Source organism: Corvus kubaryi, unplaced genomic scaffold (genome assembly GCF_017639235.1).
Source record: "Corvus kubaryi isolate FWS band 111438036 unplaced genomic scaffold, C.kubaryi_AGA036_p1.0 68, whole genome shotgun sequence".
Lineage (NCBI taxonomy): Eukaryota > Metazoa > Chordata > Aves > Passeriformes > Corvidae > Corvus > Corvus kubaryi.
Genome location: NW_024582056.1, coordinates 11,339,147 through 11,352,384, shown reverse-complemented (window position 1 = coordinate 11,352,384; position 13,238 = coordinate 11,339,147). Strand labels below are relative to the sequence as shown.

General features: G+C 37.2%; 1 protein-coding gene across 4 annotated transcripts in view; it reads left to right on the top strand.

Annotated features, from left to right (window-relative positions):
• The window catches only part of TENT4A (terminal nucleotidyltransferase 4A), a 57,736-nt gene that overhangs the window by 9,781 nt on the left and 34,717 nt on the right, over positions 1-13,238 (top strand). For all 4 annotated transcript variants that reach the window (XM_042048739.1, XM_042048738.1, XM_042048741.1 and 1 more), the window contains exons 2-7: positions 5,035-5,158; positions 6,614-6,660; positions 7,605-7,725; positions 9,244-9,351; positions 10,064-10,192; positions 11,262-11,475. In XM_042048739.1, the coding sequence (XP_041904673.1) occupies positions 5,035-5,158; positions 6,614-6,660; positions 7,605-7,725; positions 9,244-9,351; positions 10,064-10,192; positions 11,262-11,475 (743 nt within the window). The remainder of the gene's footprint in view (positions 1-5,034; positions 5,159-6,613; positions 6,661-7,604; positions 7,726-9,243; positions 9,352-10,063; positions 10,193-11,261; positions 11,476-13,238) is intronic.

Here is a 13,238-nt window from a genome sequence, read left to right as displayed (position 1 = left end):
GCAGTGACTGCTGTGCTTTTCATCTCGAAACAGAGAAGTCCTCACACGTGTTTTGGAGTTCATGCTTCATTGAAGGAATGTATTCTATGACTTGTAACCTTTATTTCAGCAGAGATTCTTTTGAGATGCTGCCTATACCTCTCCATTTCTTTACCTCCCTTTTCTACACACCCCTAGTGTTAGACCCCCATGCTTTAACTGTGGCATCTATTCTTTCCTTTTATAAGGATTCTTGGATGATGTGTTAGACTTCAGTTAGAAAAATGTTCTAGTAAATAAAGAATATGCTTTCAAAAAGCATTAGTTGTTCCACATAAAAGATGCAATCATGTTTCTGTCTGTTCCTTTAGAATAAATTAATGTGCTTAGTAGTGTAGTCATGTTGAAAAGGAACCGAATGCTTACTTGAGGGAACAAAGTCTCTGTAGCTTTTCATTTACCTTCTAATTTGTTGATGATGTTTGAGAATTTCTTTTCACTGCGTTGAAGTTAGCCCTTGAAGTAATAAGTTAATCTTGTGTATAATAATATTTGCAGTAAATGAGTAAAGTGGATGATCTCCTTTCTTAGAAACCTACCTTTAACTAAAAACATTGCAAAAGTCTGAGAATGTCACTTGAGTGTTATTTTAACCTAGACTAGAAGTATGTCTGCCTTTCCGAAAACAGTAAGAGGGGTAATTTTTTGATAAACAGAAGATGTTAATTCTGTTGCATAGTTCAGCCCGTAAGCAGCAGATGCTTGCTGTGCTTAGCAGTAATAACATCAGTGAATGGTAGGTTCCTCCAGGCTGTTAAAATTAGCAACCTGAATAATATAGCAAGTACCAGTAGCCTCTCTTCTGCATCCCTGTATTCTAATCTTTGCCATCTTGTATTAGGTAAGAGTACAGTTACAGCTTACCAACAAGTTTCTTTCCCAGGATTTCTGTAAATACAGCAAAACTGTCTTGTGAAAAAGTTGATTGAAAGGCCTACATTTGCTAGCAAAGTAATACAATAGGCATCTTAAAATGTTACAGGAGATAGTTAGGTGCTGGGATGCTGCTGGGAGTCCAAATTCTTGAAGAAGCCTGAAGGGAATTGAGAAGATTGACTTGTCCATATGTTGAAGGAAGTTCTATGAAAAAAAAGTTAGGATGTTAACTTGTATCTGCATGTACATCATGTGCTGCAAATGGAAATTGTCTTACTAATGGTTAAAATACTGTCGCAGTCCTGACTTAAGAAGTGCTTATGAAAATCATAGAGGCTACATGGACAAAATACTTAAATAAAAACTATCCCTGTATTGGCTGGCTGAATAGTCCACTGTTATCTATTTTTTTCAGATGCCACATTATTCCTTCAGCTAGTAGAGAAGTTACTCTGGGATTAGTCCTGAATAGCATGCAGGATCTTATTTTATATGTATAAGAGCTGGGTTTTTGTGACTGTTCCAGTAACCTTATCTGAGCAAAGATGTTTAAAAAAATGCAAACCACTGTAACATTAAATTTTAAAAAAGCATCTCTGTTTTGAGAAGCTGCTTCAGGGTGAAACCCAAAAGGTAAAATGCTACAGTGGTTGTGTTGTCATATGCTGACTGTGAGTATAGCATTGGTTCTTACCCAGAAGGACATAGACCAAGAAGATGATCTCTAAGAAGTAGAAACTGTTGAGTTAAGGAAAACTGGAAAGAACAAACAAAATAGAAGTCTGTTAAGACAGAGGGTTGAGAACCGGTTTGCTAAATGCAGTAAGACCTGAAAGTCTTGCACATCGAAAGCAAGGAATGTGCCAGAATCAGTAGGGCTCACAGAGAGACATGAAAGGGCACCTGAGGGAAGACAGATCATGTAGCAAGAGCTAAGTGAACTAATTGCTTTCTGTCAGAGAAGGGCTTATGAGACTTCTCAGCAGAACTTTTCTTTGACTCCAGGCAACTGCAATTTTAAATTTCAGTAAGAGTCTGGAGTAATTTTCTCTTACTTCAGTAAGAGTAAATCCAGTCAGCAGAATGACACCTGTTGTACGTCCAAGTCTTGTCATATATGCCAGAGAATTTCAGAAGAATTAGCCATGAGTATGGCTTGAACTCTAAATGAGCTTTGATATCCAGACCTTTGCTGTTGTCCTGTGCAGATCGAAGCATTAAACCAAGTACTGCCTTGCCAGAGCAAAGTAGAAAATATGAACCTGTCTTCATATTGAAAAGCAGATCAGGGAAGGAGGTGTAGACTAGTGATGAGTGATATTCTTCTGAGTCTTTCATGATGTGGTTAACAGTTGTGATGGTGTTAATCATCTGAAGAGAAGCTCAGTAGGGTATCAAAGTGAGGGTACTTGTGTGTTGGCTCTTTTTCTGAGCTTACTGATGCACTGAGGCTGCTTTTGAAAGGCTGTGCTGTGTATGGTAGAGGTTGTGATGCGTATGGGGACAGAGACCCCTTTTATTCTCCTCCTTCCCTAATACAGGATGGCTACTGTAAATGCATTTTTTCCAGGAATGTCTTGATCACCTGGAGTGGTTGGATGGGGCTGATACTATAAGAAAACAACATTTCTTGCATGAGCAAACATAAAGAAAGGGTCTAAGTGCATGTTTTGATAAAGGTAGTTGTATCTCACAGGGCTCATTTTCTTGAAGGATTCATTCTTAATCCATATTCCTGTGTTCAGTTTGATAACACAACTGCTGAATTTTTTTTAGAAGAATGTTTGAGATTCTTTTTGAAGACTGTAAAAACCAAACATTTACAGGGTTGCTGGGTTAGCTGCTTAGAAATAACCAAAGGAAAGAATAAATTATTTATAATAAGGGAAGGTTACAAATAGAATTATTCAAGACTGTTGCTCGATGTATTCATAAATACCTGGAGGGAAGAAATGGGTGAGAAAAGGATAGAAAGGATAATAGAAAGCTAGAGCTCACTGCAGACAGACGCAGTGGGAGTTCATTGTTCATTAGATTATAAAATTGCTGGTAAAATTAAATTCTAGTAAATATAGAATCATGACTGAAGAAAAATAATTCAGTCTGAATATACCTGGTGGGTGGGCTTTATGTTGGTGATTTTGTTCAGAAAACACATTGAAGCTCCTTCATAATGGTCTCTTTTAAAGAGCAGCTGTGTGCTCAGATACCCTCAAGTAGCAGCAATACTCACAAGTGTATGGACAATAAAATGGAAACAGGTGTGTGTCCTGGACTGAATGGCAGAATTACATGTTGACTCTGTGTGTGTTTCTGCCCACCTGTCAGAAAACATGGTGCAAATTAAAAACAAGCCAAAGAAGGTTAGCAGTGATCAAACTTTGGAATTGCTCCTGTGGAAGGGGACAGAAACCCATGAGGATTGGTAGCTTGGGAAACTACTGCTGGTAGAGACAAATGGATATGAATTGAGAGCCTGAGAAATCTTACGTTTTGAGATGAACTGCCAGTAACAACTTTTTTTTTGCCCCAAGAAAAAACATCAGATAGCATCATTACCATGCAGCAGTTTAAAATAAAGCACTCTTTATTCTGATGCATACTTAAATTCTCATGGAATGCCATGAATAACAAAGCAGAAATGGACTAAAAGACCTGAAAAAATGCCAGATGAAATTACTGGGGGCTTGGAAGGCTGGCTGCCTCTTTGCTTTTCCTGCCTTTTCTTGCTTTCACCCTGTATTTGCCTACAGTAGATTATTATAGGCAGAAGAACAGACAGTCTTGAGTTTGTCCCCATTGCTGTTAGGTGTATTCAAGTGTTTTATTCATTGGTCATTTTGTCTTGGAAAGGTAGAAAAAAGCATACTTTCTATAAACAAAACAAAATGAGAGCTAGTTTGTATTTTCTGTCTTGCTCTAAAATTTTGGAATCGGTAGATTCATCAGCAAATTGAAATGTTAGTTAGATTTGCTGCGTAGTTAAATGTTCAGTTGTGGGTCCAGGCTTAGTTTAAGGTAAGAGAGAGGGCAAACGGTAATTCAAAATATGTATGCTTTTTGGAGGCATCTTTGTGCTTTGCTGCTAAAATCTCTTTGAGTATGGAAAGGAATACTGACACTTAAAAATTAGGCATGTGGTCTCCTGGAAGTTGCCTGCTAGCAGGGGAATTACCTAGTAAAATGAATTGCAAAAGTCTCAGATGAAGAGTTGAGTTCTTCTAGAGATGTATTAAATTTTCATTTTGGAAGTCTAAGTATATAAACTATAGATTGATTTTTTTGAGTTTAGGTCACTATTTGGATTTCACTACGATGTTGACTAGATCTGTTTTGTGAGTTAGTCAGAAATCTTAGAAATATGTCAGCATCAAAAAGATGTTTTGGAAAAATGTCACAGCAGTAGTTATTTGCGTTTTTTGTTTGGCATTGCTTGATGTTTTTCTGTTGAGGGCAAACATGACATTCACCTGAAATCTCAAATTTGGCAGTAAGAGTTCTATAGTATTGGTAGATGTGAAACACAATGTCTTAATAGGTGTATAAGGTTCCAGTGTCAGGACTCCTCATGTAACACTGGTATAAGAATACTTTACACTTGAGAATATATTTGACATTTCTCACTTTGACTTCAGTTGGAAGGTCACTCACTATATGAATGAATGGCTAATGAAGGGCTTGAATGTCAAAGGAATCTCCATTTGTCAGAGTGGACATTTTTACATCAAGAAATACTCAAATGTCCTTTTTATTGTCCTCTGCAAAAACCCATTAATGCCAGTGTCCTGTTTGTAGTCTATGTAAACTGCCACAGACACAGAAGTAAGAACTGCTGGAAGAATAAACCTGCTTGAAGACTTTAGTTGGTCTTGTGCTGCTTCACATTTGCATCATTATGTAGTTTTTCAGACTCAGCTTTGTTTTTTAAAGAAAATAATCATTAAGAATTGAATTTGGCCTTCACTGAGCCAATAAGAAATTTAGTAAATGTCTACTAGAGCTAATGTTCTGCAATCTTTGGTTAAAGGATGATATTAAATAGAGCCTATGGCCTGTTTCTTGTAAAATTTATTGTAATAGATAAATTGTCACTATAACTGATCCTACTTTCTCCATTAGACTACATGAAGAAATAATTGACTTCTATGACTTCATGTCCCCTCGTCCTGAAGAAGCAGCTATGAGAAGAGAAGTGGTAAAAAGGATAGAAACAGTCATCAAAGATCTTTGGCCTACTGCTGATGTGAGTGTAACTTAAGTTTTGATTTGCTTCTCTAGGAAATTGTGGAGCTTGGTTCACTTAACCTTGCTATTATCTTTCTTTGTTTTAGAAACGAACAGGTAACCCTTCAAGTTTAAGGCAATCGACTTAATATCACAGCTCTTGCAGTATTTGGAAATTTATTTTAAAACCTGGGGAAATTTCAAACCTAGATTTTGTGTTAATGAACTGACTATTTTTTTCATTTTGAGAACTGGGAATGTGAAGAATTGTCAGCTTTTAGTAGTGCATTTCTTAAAGTAAAAGCTTATTAAACTGACTGTCTCTGGATAATTTAATTTTGAATGTTAAAATGCCTATGTATCCATTTCTGCAAGGAGTCCTGACTCTGGATATTTGTAAATCAAAATATTTTACAAAAGAGCAAATAAATGCAGATTTTTTTTTTTTTTGTATTCTTCATGAATTTGGCATTCAAGGAATTACTCTACCCCTACTGTAGTGGGAAAATTGCACTCCCTGAGATACATTGCAATCTAAGCTGGTGTAATTTCTAACACTTTGTTACCCAATGAATATGTCTGCTCATCCAAAAAGAATGTATTTTGAACTGTATTTCTGGCATCACCTTTGTGATTACCAGATTGCAGCATTGTCATTAACAACGAGAAAAATGTTTCAGACCGCTGTGATTTCATAGCCTTCCATGGCAGAGAGTGAGGGCTCAGGCCACAGCACTGAGCTAAAAATACTGTAAAGCTCATCTGCTTCATCCTCACCCATGTTTTTCCTTCATAGTGAGATTTTTCTACCTTGTGGAAATCAATATAAATTCTGAAAAGGCCCTGTGTTTCCCAGGAAAAAACTAAGTGAGCTTGTAAATTGGGCTCTGCTGTATCAGAGAGGGAAGAACATCTCAATTCTTTAGATGGGAAGCTCGCTGAATGTATTTGATGTGGCCTGTGGGTGTATCTTCATCATGCCTTCTTTTCTACACAAAAACACCTGCTGCTACTTTGTAGTTGTTCTTAACAGTAAAATCTGGAGTATTTATATTTACCTGAATTGTATGCTTAGATGTACTTGCTGCTTTTTAAACATAAAAATTAGGGAAAACTTTTCCCCTTAAACTCTTCCAATTTCAATGAAGCTGTCCTGTAAGGAAAGGAAGGAGTAGAAGGGAAGGAAATTGATAGAAGCTTGTATGTCTGTCAAACTGGAAATAAATAATGAACAGAGATTGCTTAAATTTATTCTCTGCTAGCTGAATTGGTGGTTATTTAATGTTAAAAAAGCCCAGTTTCCTCTAAAGTTGCATCTGTAAGAAAGAGTGTGTTTGTGCAGAGAATATATGGTAAAGTAACTTTTTTACTTGGCTATATCCTTAACAAGTTAAGAAAAGTATTAAGTTTTGTGAAAGTAAAAGGAAGTGAACATTCATAATTGCAAGATATTTTCCTGCTGTGTTCTTTTCAGGTCCAGATATTTGGCAGCTTTAGTACAGGGCTTTATCTTCCAACTAGGTAAGTAATAGTTTACTCTTATATAAAAGTTTGTCTTCTTTTAGAGAAATGGTAAATTTCAAAGAAGAGTTTAGACTGGAATGTGAAAACCTGTCAAACTTTCAGTAAAACGTTGATCTAATATTTCATGTGCAAAGGGAAGAGCTTTTGAACTTCAAGATTTGCAGTATGTATTTGATGTATAATCTTACTGCTCTGCTCTGTTTATTGACCCTTTGGTGAATTACCTTTTCTTCCTTGTGCCTGGGGTTAGTCTTTAGCTTTTTTTTTTTTTTTTTAAACATACAGTGAAACTGAAAGTTTAATATTTCCGTTTTAAAGATTGTGTTTTGTTAAATAAGATGAATTACTGAGAATGTGTCCTTTATCACAGAGTTACTCTGTAAAGTCAAAAGAACCATCACAGTGCTGTATTCCCATCTTTTTGGAGAGCAAAACGTCTTACTTAATTTGGCATTTTATATCACTTAATGCTTCAATTGGATGTGGAAACCTGTATAGCTCTGTCTTGAAGACTATGTTGTCTTTACATCAATTAAATTTTCAGTAGGAAAGCACTGGAAATTTTATTTCTATGAATACCAATCACTGATAAAATTATTTGGATTATTAAAATGCCTGTCAATGTGAGTAGATAGGTGAGGCATGGAATTGGGCTGTGGAAGTCAGAGGAGAGGGAGCATGAAAGGTAAGAGGGAAAAGAGCTCAAAGAACTCATCAGAGTACTGGAAGCAGGAAACTAGAATGTTGCTTTGAGTCCTAAAACACCATGGACTCTCTTGCTTAATGTTCCTAGAAGAAACTTACTGGGAACCTACATTGCAAAGTGCAAAATGATCACCTTGTACGACTTGTAATGTGTGGAATGCCAATTTTACCATATTTTTTGGTAGTGTATTATGCTTTAGACTTAATGGATTTCGTGCTGTGTTGTTTTTGTCTAGTGATATTGATCTAGTTGTTTTTGGGAAATGGGAACGACCCCCTTTACAGCTGTTGGAGCAAGCACTGAGAAAACACAGTGTGGCTGAGCCATATTCCATTAAAGTACTTGACAAAGCTACGGTAAGTAATAGCTTTGGAATACTGAACTGAAAAAGAGACCTCTTAAGATGTTGGTGATAAATAGTGTTCTTAATTCATGAAGCAAATTATATTGTCTTAAGCTCTCTGTGCAAGATTTCAGTAGTCTATATGTGTTTGGCTATAGTATGGGCTCTTTTACACTGACATTGGTAATTCTGTGTACTGTGTTTGCCGAAGGCCATACTTCATACTTACATTATCAATAAAGATCTGAAAGTTAGTATTTGCAAAATATCCAGTCAAATAAGTTAACTATTTGTATTATGTTTTTCCACTGACCTTTGAGAGGAATTGGCTTAGCCATGGACCAGTAACTAGAGCTGTCTAGCTTTCAACAGGGTTTTCAGGTGGTATTGTTTCTGATGGCATAGTGAAGTGTTCCAAACCTAACATTGGGTTTTCCCTTCCAAAAGACACTACTTGAGAGCTTTATTTCATTTGTGACTCTGATGTGTACTATCTCTTCCGTCTTGTTAGCCTGAATCATGTTGACTGTTAAAAACTTAATGCATGCAAATGTTACGTTAATGAGCAAGTGATGTTTTCTCCAGGGGACTAAGGTGAGTATTCCAAACTTCTGTTTTGTGGTCCCCAAAACAGTCTTCCTCTTGTAGGCTCATAATATTCCTGTGGCTTTCATTAGAATAGCAGTACATAACGGTAGCTTTGGTAGCCTTTGGTTTACCTGAGAACTATAGGGATTTTCAGAACCTGTATTACCATTTAATGATGGAAAATGGTGCTAGGCTAGGCTTACAATTCTACTACCCCTTCCTTTTTTTTTTTTTCCTGATGTTGATATAAAATGATGCTATACTTCTGGTTTTTTTTGGTTTTCCATTTCAGATTAAAAATATGAGGAGTTCAATATAAAAATAAATGTTATCAGCTGAAGTTTAGGTTATGATTGTAAGATGATTTTGTAGGGCATTGCCTTCCAGGTAGTGGTGTGAAGCTGAACTATATATTCATCATTCTATAATAATTTATTCCTGCCATACTGCTACGGCTGTTTTGCTTTATCTCTTTTGGCTTTCATTTGACTCTGCACTGAACCAGTTCATCTTGATAAACCAACAGGCGTTGCTTTCTGCTAGGCTGGTTTTCTGTCAGTTTAGCAAGTGAATGGTGCAGTGCTGGGTCAGAGGAATGCAGTTCCCACAGGTTATGCGATTAGAAGATCTCCTATTAACTGGAATAAGTCATTAAATTAAGTAAATTAAGTTGTTGTATGAAACACTGCTATTGCAGCTACGAAGGCAGATAGCTAATGGCTATGGGAGAGTATCAGGGCAATGGTAAGTTAATGTGGTTGTACATGAATCACCTCCCTAAAAAGCATTCACTTGTCAGTCAGGTTAGGATTGTTACCTCCTCTCAGACAGACTTGGTAGTTGGATTCATTGGATTGCTAATATCCATGGGTCTTGGGTAAGCTAGGGAATAGCACCAGTGCTGTATTTCTGGGGATTCATAATCTTGTCTAAATCTTTTCAGGTACCAATAATAAAACTCACTGACCAGGAGACAGAAGTGAAAGTTGACATCAGTTTTAATGTAGAGACTGGTGTGAAGGCAGCTCGATTTATCAAGGAATACATGAAGGTATCAGCCATATAGTGAATGTTATGCTACTTACCAAGGATGTGCTAGGTGCTTAGCTAACCTTTTTTGGCACAGCTTGAAAATTTATTACTGAAGACTATTTTCATTAATACTGATGAAACATGGATGTTTTAATTTATTATCTGTTGGTGTCCATTCAGTGTTCCCTTTGAGTGCTAGGTGTTTGAGTGAATAAACCTGTACACTGTGGAAGGACTTCTTACAGTCATGTCTAGATCTGCAGATAGGTACTCAACTTTGCTTCTAAAGCAAGTATCTTTTCAAGTTTTGCTTACCTTGAATTTAAGCGATGCTGCATTATGAATACTGTCTTGCTAAACTGTCAAAAACCAATTCTTGTGTAGCTACACACTTAAAAGTTTCCTTTTATGCTCCGTAGTAAAAGTACTATTTAGAGTGAAAGCTTTGAGTATAGTAAGTGACACTGACATTCAAAGAAGGATGTAAAAATCTTGCTGTTAAGGTGGGAAATAAATTTGATATGTAAGGTCTTCCATCAAGTAAGAATTGAAGTCTATTCATACGTTTCTGGAATAAAACCCCCCATGTTTTAGTTCTTCCTGTGGAAACACTGTATAGCACACCACTGAAAATATTTTTCTGTTAGATGAATCTTTGTGTATTGAGATTGTGTAGTTCTTTGTTTTGGAATGTTGACATTGTCATTGATTATACTTATTTTGCTTTGCAGAAATATTCTTTGCTACCTTACTTGATTTTAGTATTAAAACAGTTCCTCCTTCAGAGGGATTTGAATGAAGTTTTTACTGGTGGAATTAGCTCTTACAGCCTAATTTTAATGGCAATTAGTTTCCTGCAGGTAAGTCTGTTCCCTGTTTGTTTCTGTTCTTTGAAATGTTTCTTTTGAAACTTTTTGGGGTTTGTTCCTATGCCCTTTTATTTACTGTTTCTTCTGACGCCCCTTGCAGTGCTCAGCATTACTGTTATGGCTCAGAGTGTTTGACTGTTGAAAGATCCTGTGGACTACCTCTCAAACATCCAGGATCTTTTCAGTGTGAGCTGGAACAGCAGCAGGAGCCTTGTGAAAGGCATAGAGGCTGTTCATTGCTCTCCACACCAGGGCCTGTACCTCAATCACCTTAATGGTGTTTCATAAATCTGCAGGATGCAGTTTGTCTCGTGCTTCCCAGACTACTGGTACTGCATGTGCAGAGTACTTGATTTCTGTGTTTATTAAAATGATGAAATCCAACAGTCAAGTTGGTTTTTTACTTATATGTTGGTTAGGTTTTGACATCGTTAAGACTGGCAGATGCTGTACTTGACTGATGAAATAGCCAAGTTACAATGTTACAAATAAGTTACAACTTCTAAAATATTTTTGTGAGTGAGCCTTGTGCAGGTATCATGAAGTATGGGGTTGGCATCTCTCAGCAGCTGTGGTGGAAAACTTAGATATTCTGCTGCTGGTGGTTTTGACTGAAATACTACTATAGATTTTATATACGAAGTATAATAGGTGGAGATACAGACACAAACTGTGTTTCAGTTGGGGCAACTAGATTGCCCCCCACTTTCTGAAAACATTGAGTTTTGGATTTTCTGTGAAAAATTGGGCACTTTGTTACTGACTAGGCTATAACTTAGTATGCAGTACTTTTTTATTGCTTTTGACTTAGGGAAAAGAGTTCCCTAATCCTCAAAAAACTACATGAGGAAAGATGAAGGAATTCTTTAGCTTCCAGATACTGCTGAAGTGCTGCCCCCTCTCGGTTATGTGAGAATGGTTTAAGTACCTGAAGGGTGAATGACTCAGTTGAGACTTATGTGAAGAAATGCTTAGCTGTTTAAATGAGAGCTTTTTGTTGCCCTGTGTTATGGTCTGAAAACTACTAATTTTTAATAAGCAAAACTGGTTTGTGTTACAGCTACATCCAAGAATTGATGCCAGAAGAGCTGATGAAAACCTTGGAATGCTTCTAATAGAATTTTTTGAACTCTATGGAAGGAATTTTAACTACTTGAAAACTGGTATTAGAATAAAAAATGGAGGTGCCTATATTGCCAAAGAAGAAATCATGAAAGTCATGACTAATGGATACAGACCATCCATGCTATGTATTGAAGATCCTCTCCTGCCTGGTAAGACTGTACACTTCTTGCAGTGTTCCAGAGATCTGGCTCAGCTTGTGCTCTCAGCTTGCGTTAGTCTGTCAAACGAGTTAAGAAGCTGCACTGGAAAGAGGCTGTTGCTGGTGTAGAGGTACAGTCAGGTAGGAGGGCTAAGGGGTATGGACCTGAGGTCTCCCAAGATTCTTAGCCTGAGTAAATTGGATTACACGCAAACAGCACAGTTGCATAATGCTGTGGAGATCCAGAACTGTGTTGAGTACGTAATAAGATTCTTTGACAGCACTGAGAGGGTAGTGAAAGAAAGAATTCCAGGAAATCCTGGAAGGGGGGTTGTTAGCAGAACAGTTCTCCATTGTTGGCTGTGAGAATGAGATTGGAAGGTATAGCTTTTCATGCCACAGGCTGTGGTGCCATATTTCAGATAAATCACATGTATGGGAAAGAAAGGCCCCAGATGCAGAACCTGTCCTGCAGGGCAGTGCCACAGAGACTGCACAGGAACAGGGGTGGCTATCTGTGAAATCCAGCTGAGTGGTGGTCGTGATGTGGAGAGCGCTTTGAACAGCTGGCTTCTGGGCTGCACAGGGATCTTTAGAGAATGCCAGTCAGAACTTTGGAGTTGTATGTTCATTTGAAAGTACTTAACAGAATTTTTTTTTTTTTTTTGATTTGGTTTTGATTCAGTAACCCTCAAAATAATCAAGGTTAATTTTGGCTAAGTGCCTCAGGAAAATTTCCAGCTTTATAGTACTCAGTTTGTATTCTATTTAGACTGCCACAAGTAGCTGAAATTCCAAACCAGCTTTTTAACAAAGTCAATTTTCAGTTAATTTGGACTTCAGCACTAGCATTTCTGGAATGTAATTGGCAGTGAAAGTCCATACTGTCACATCTTGTGTGTTGACTGCTTATGTACAGCACTTTTAAAGCAAATACCATGGATCAGGAGCTGAAGTCTGGCACTTTTCTAAATACTCAATATGCTGAATGTTCATAGTTCCCCAGAAGAGGTTGCAGGCTGTGACACTCATTTGTCTAACCATGTCTCTGATATGTTTGTAACTGAGTTTGTGTCCATCATGACTCTTGTACTTGGCCAGGCATAGGTGTGATTGTGCAGAACTGCCACTGTCATTGAGATTTCCTTTAGGAACTGTGTACTTACTTGTCTGAAGACCCATGTGAATAGCAGCATGAACCACAATTGTTTAGAGTCAAAAATCTTTACTGCCCTCCAGTTCTGTTCCTTTCTATCTGCTGAGGACTGAAGGAGAACAAATTGCATGTGCTGTGCAGTTTTTTAAACACTGCTTATAGTACTCTGGAGAAGGAAAAAAAAAACCAACTTTCAAGTCCAGTAGGGAATCTGAACTGTTCCTCCTAGCATTAATCTTGCAGAAACAAAGAACTGTAGTTTAGAATAGCTGTATGCTATCAAAGAGTTGATAAGAATTAAATTCCTCAAGAGTTTATATGAGCTGAGATAATGTAATTCTTACAGGAGATAGTGTTTTGGCGATGGAAATGAAAGCTGACAATATTTTGAAGTTATCTGACCGCTGTGTCTCATAGGGATATTTTCTAGCAGCTACCACAAACCTTCAGAACTTTCCTGATGAAGCTAGGAGGAAAATTACATAGAACATATAGGATGACTTTTTGAATCAGTTCTGATGAGTACAGCTTCCTTAGTTCCAGACTTAATCACATATTCCTGCAGTATCTGAAATTACCTGTCAAGCGTGTGTTAGTAATGTCTAGAACTGTGTTAA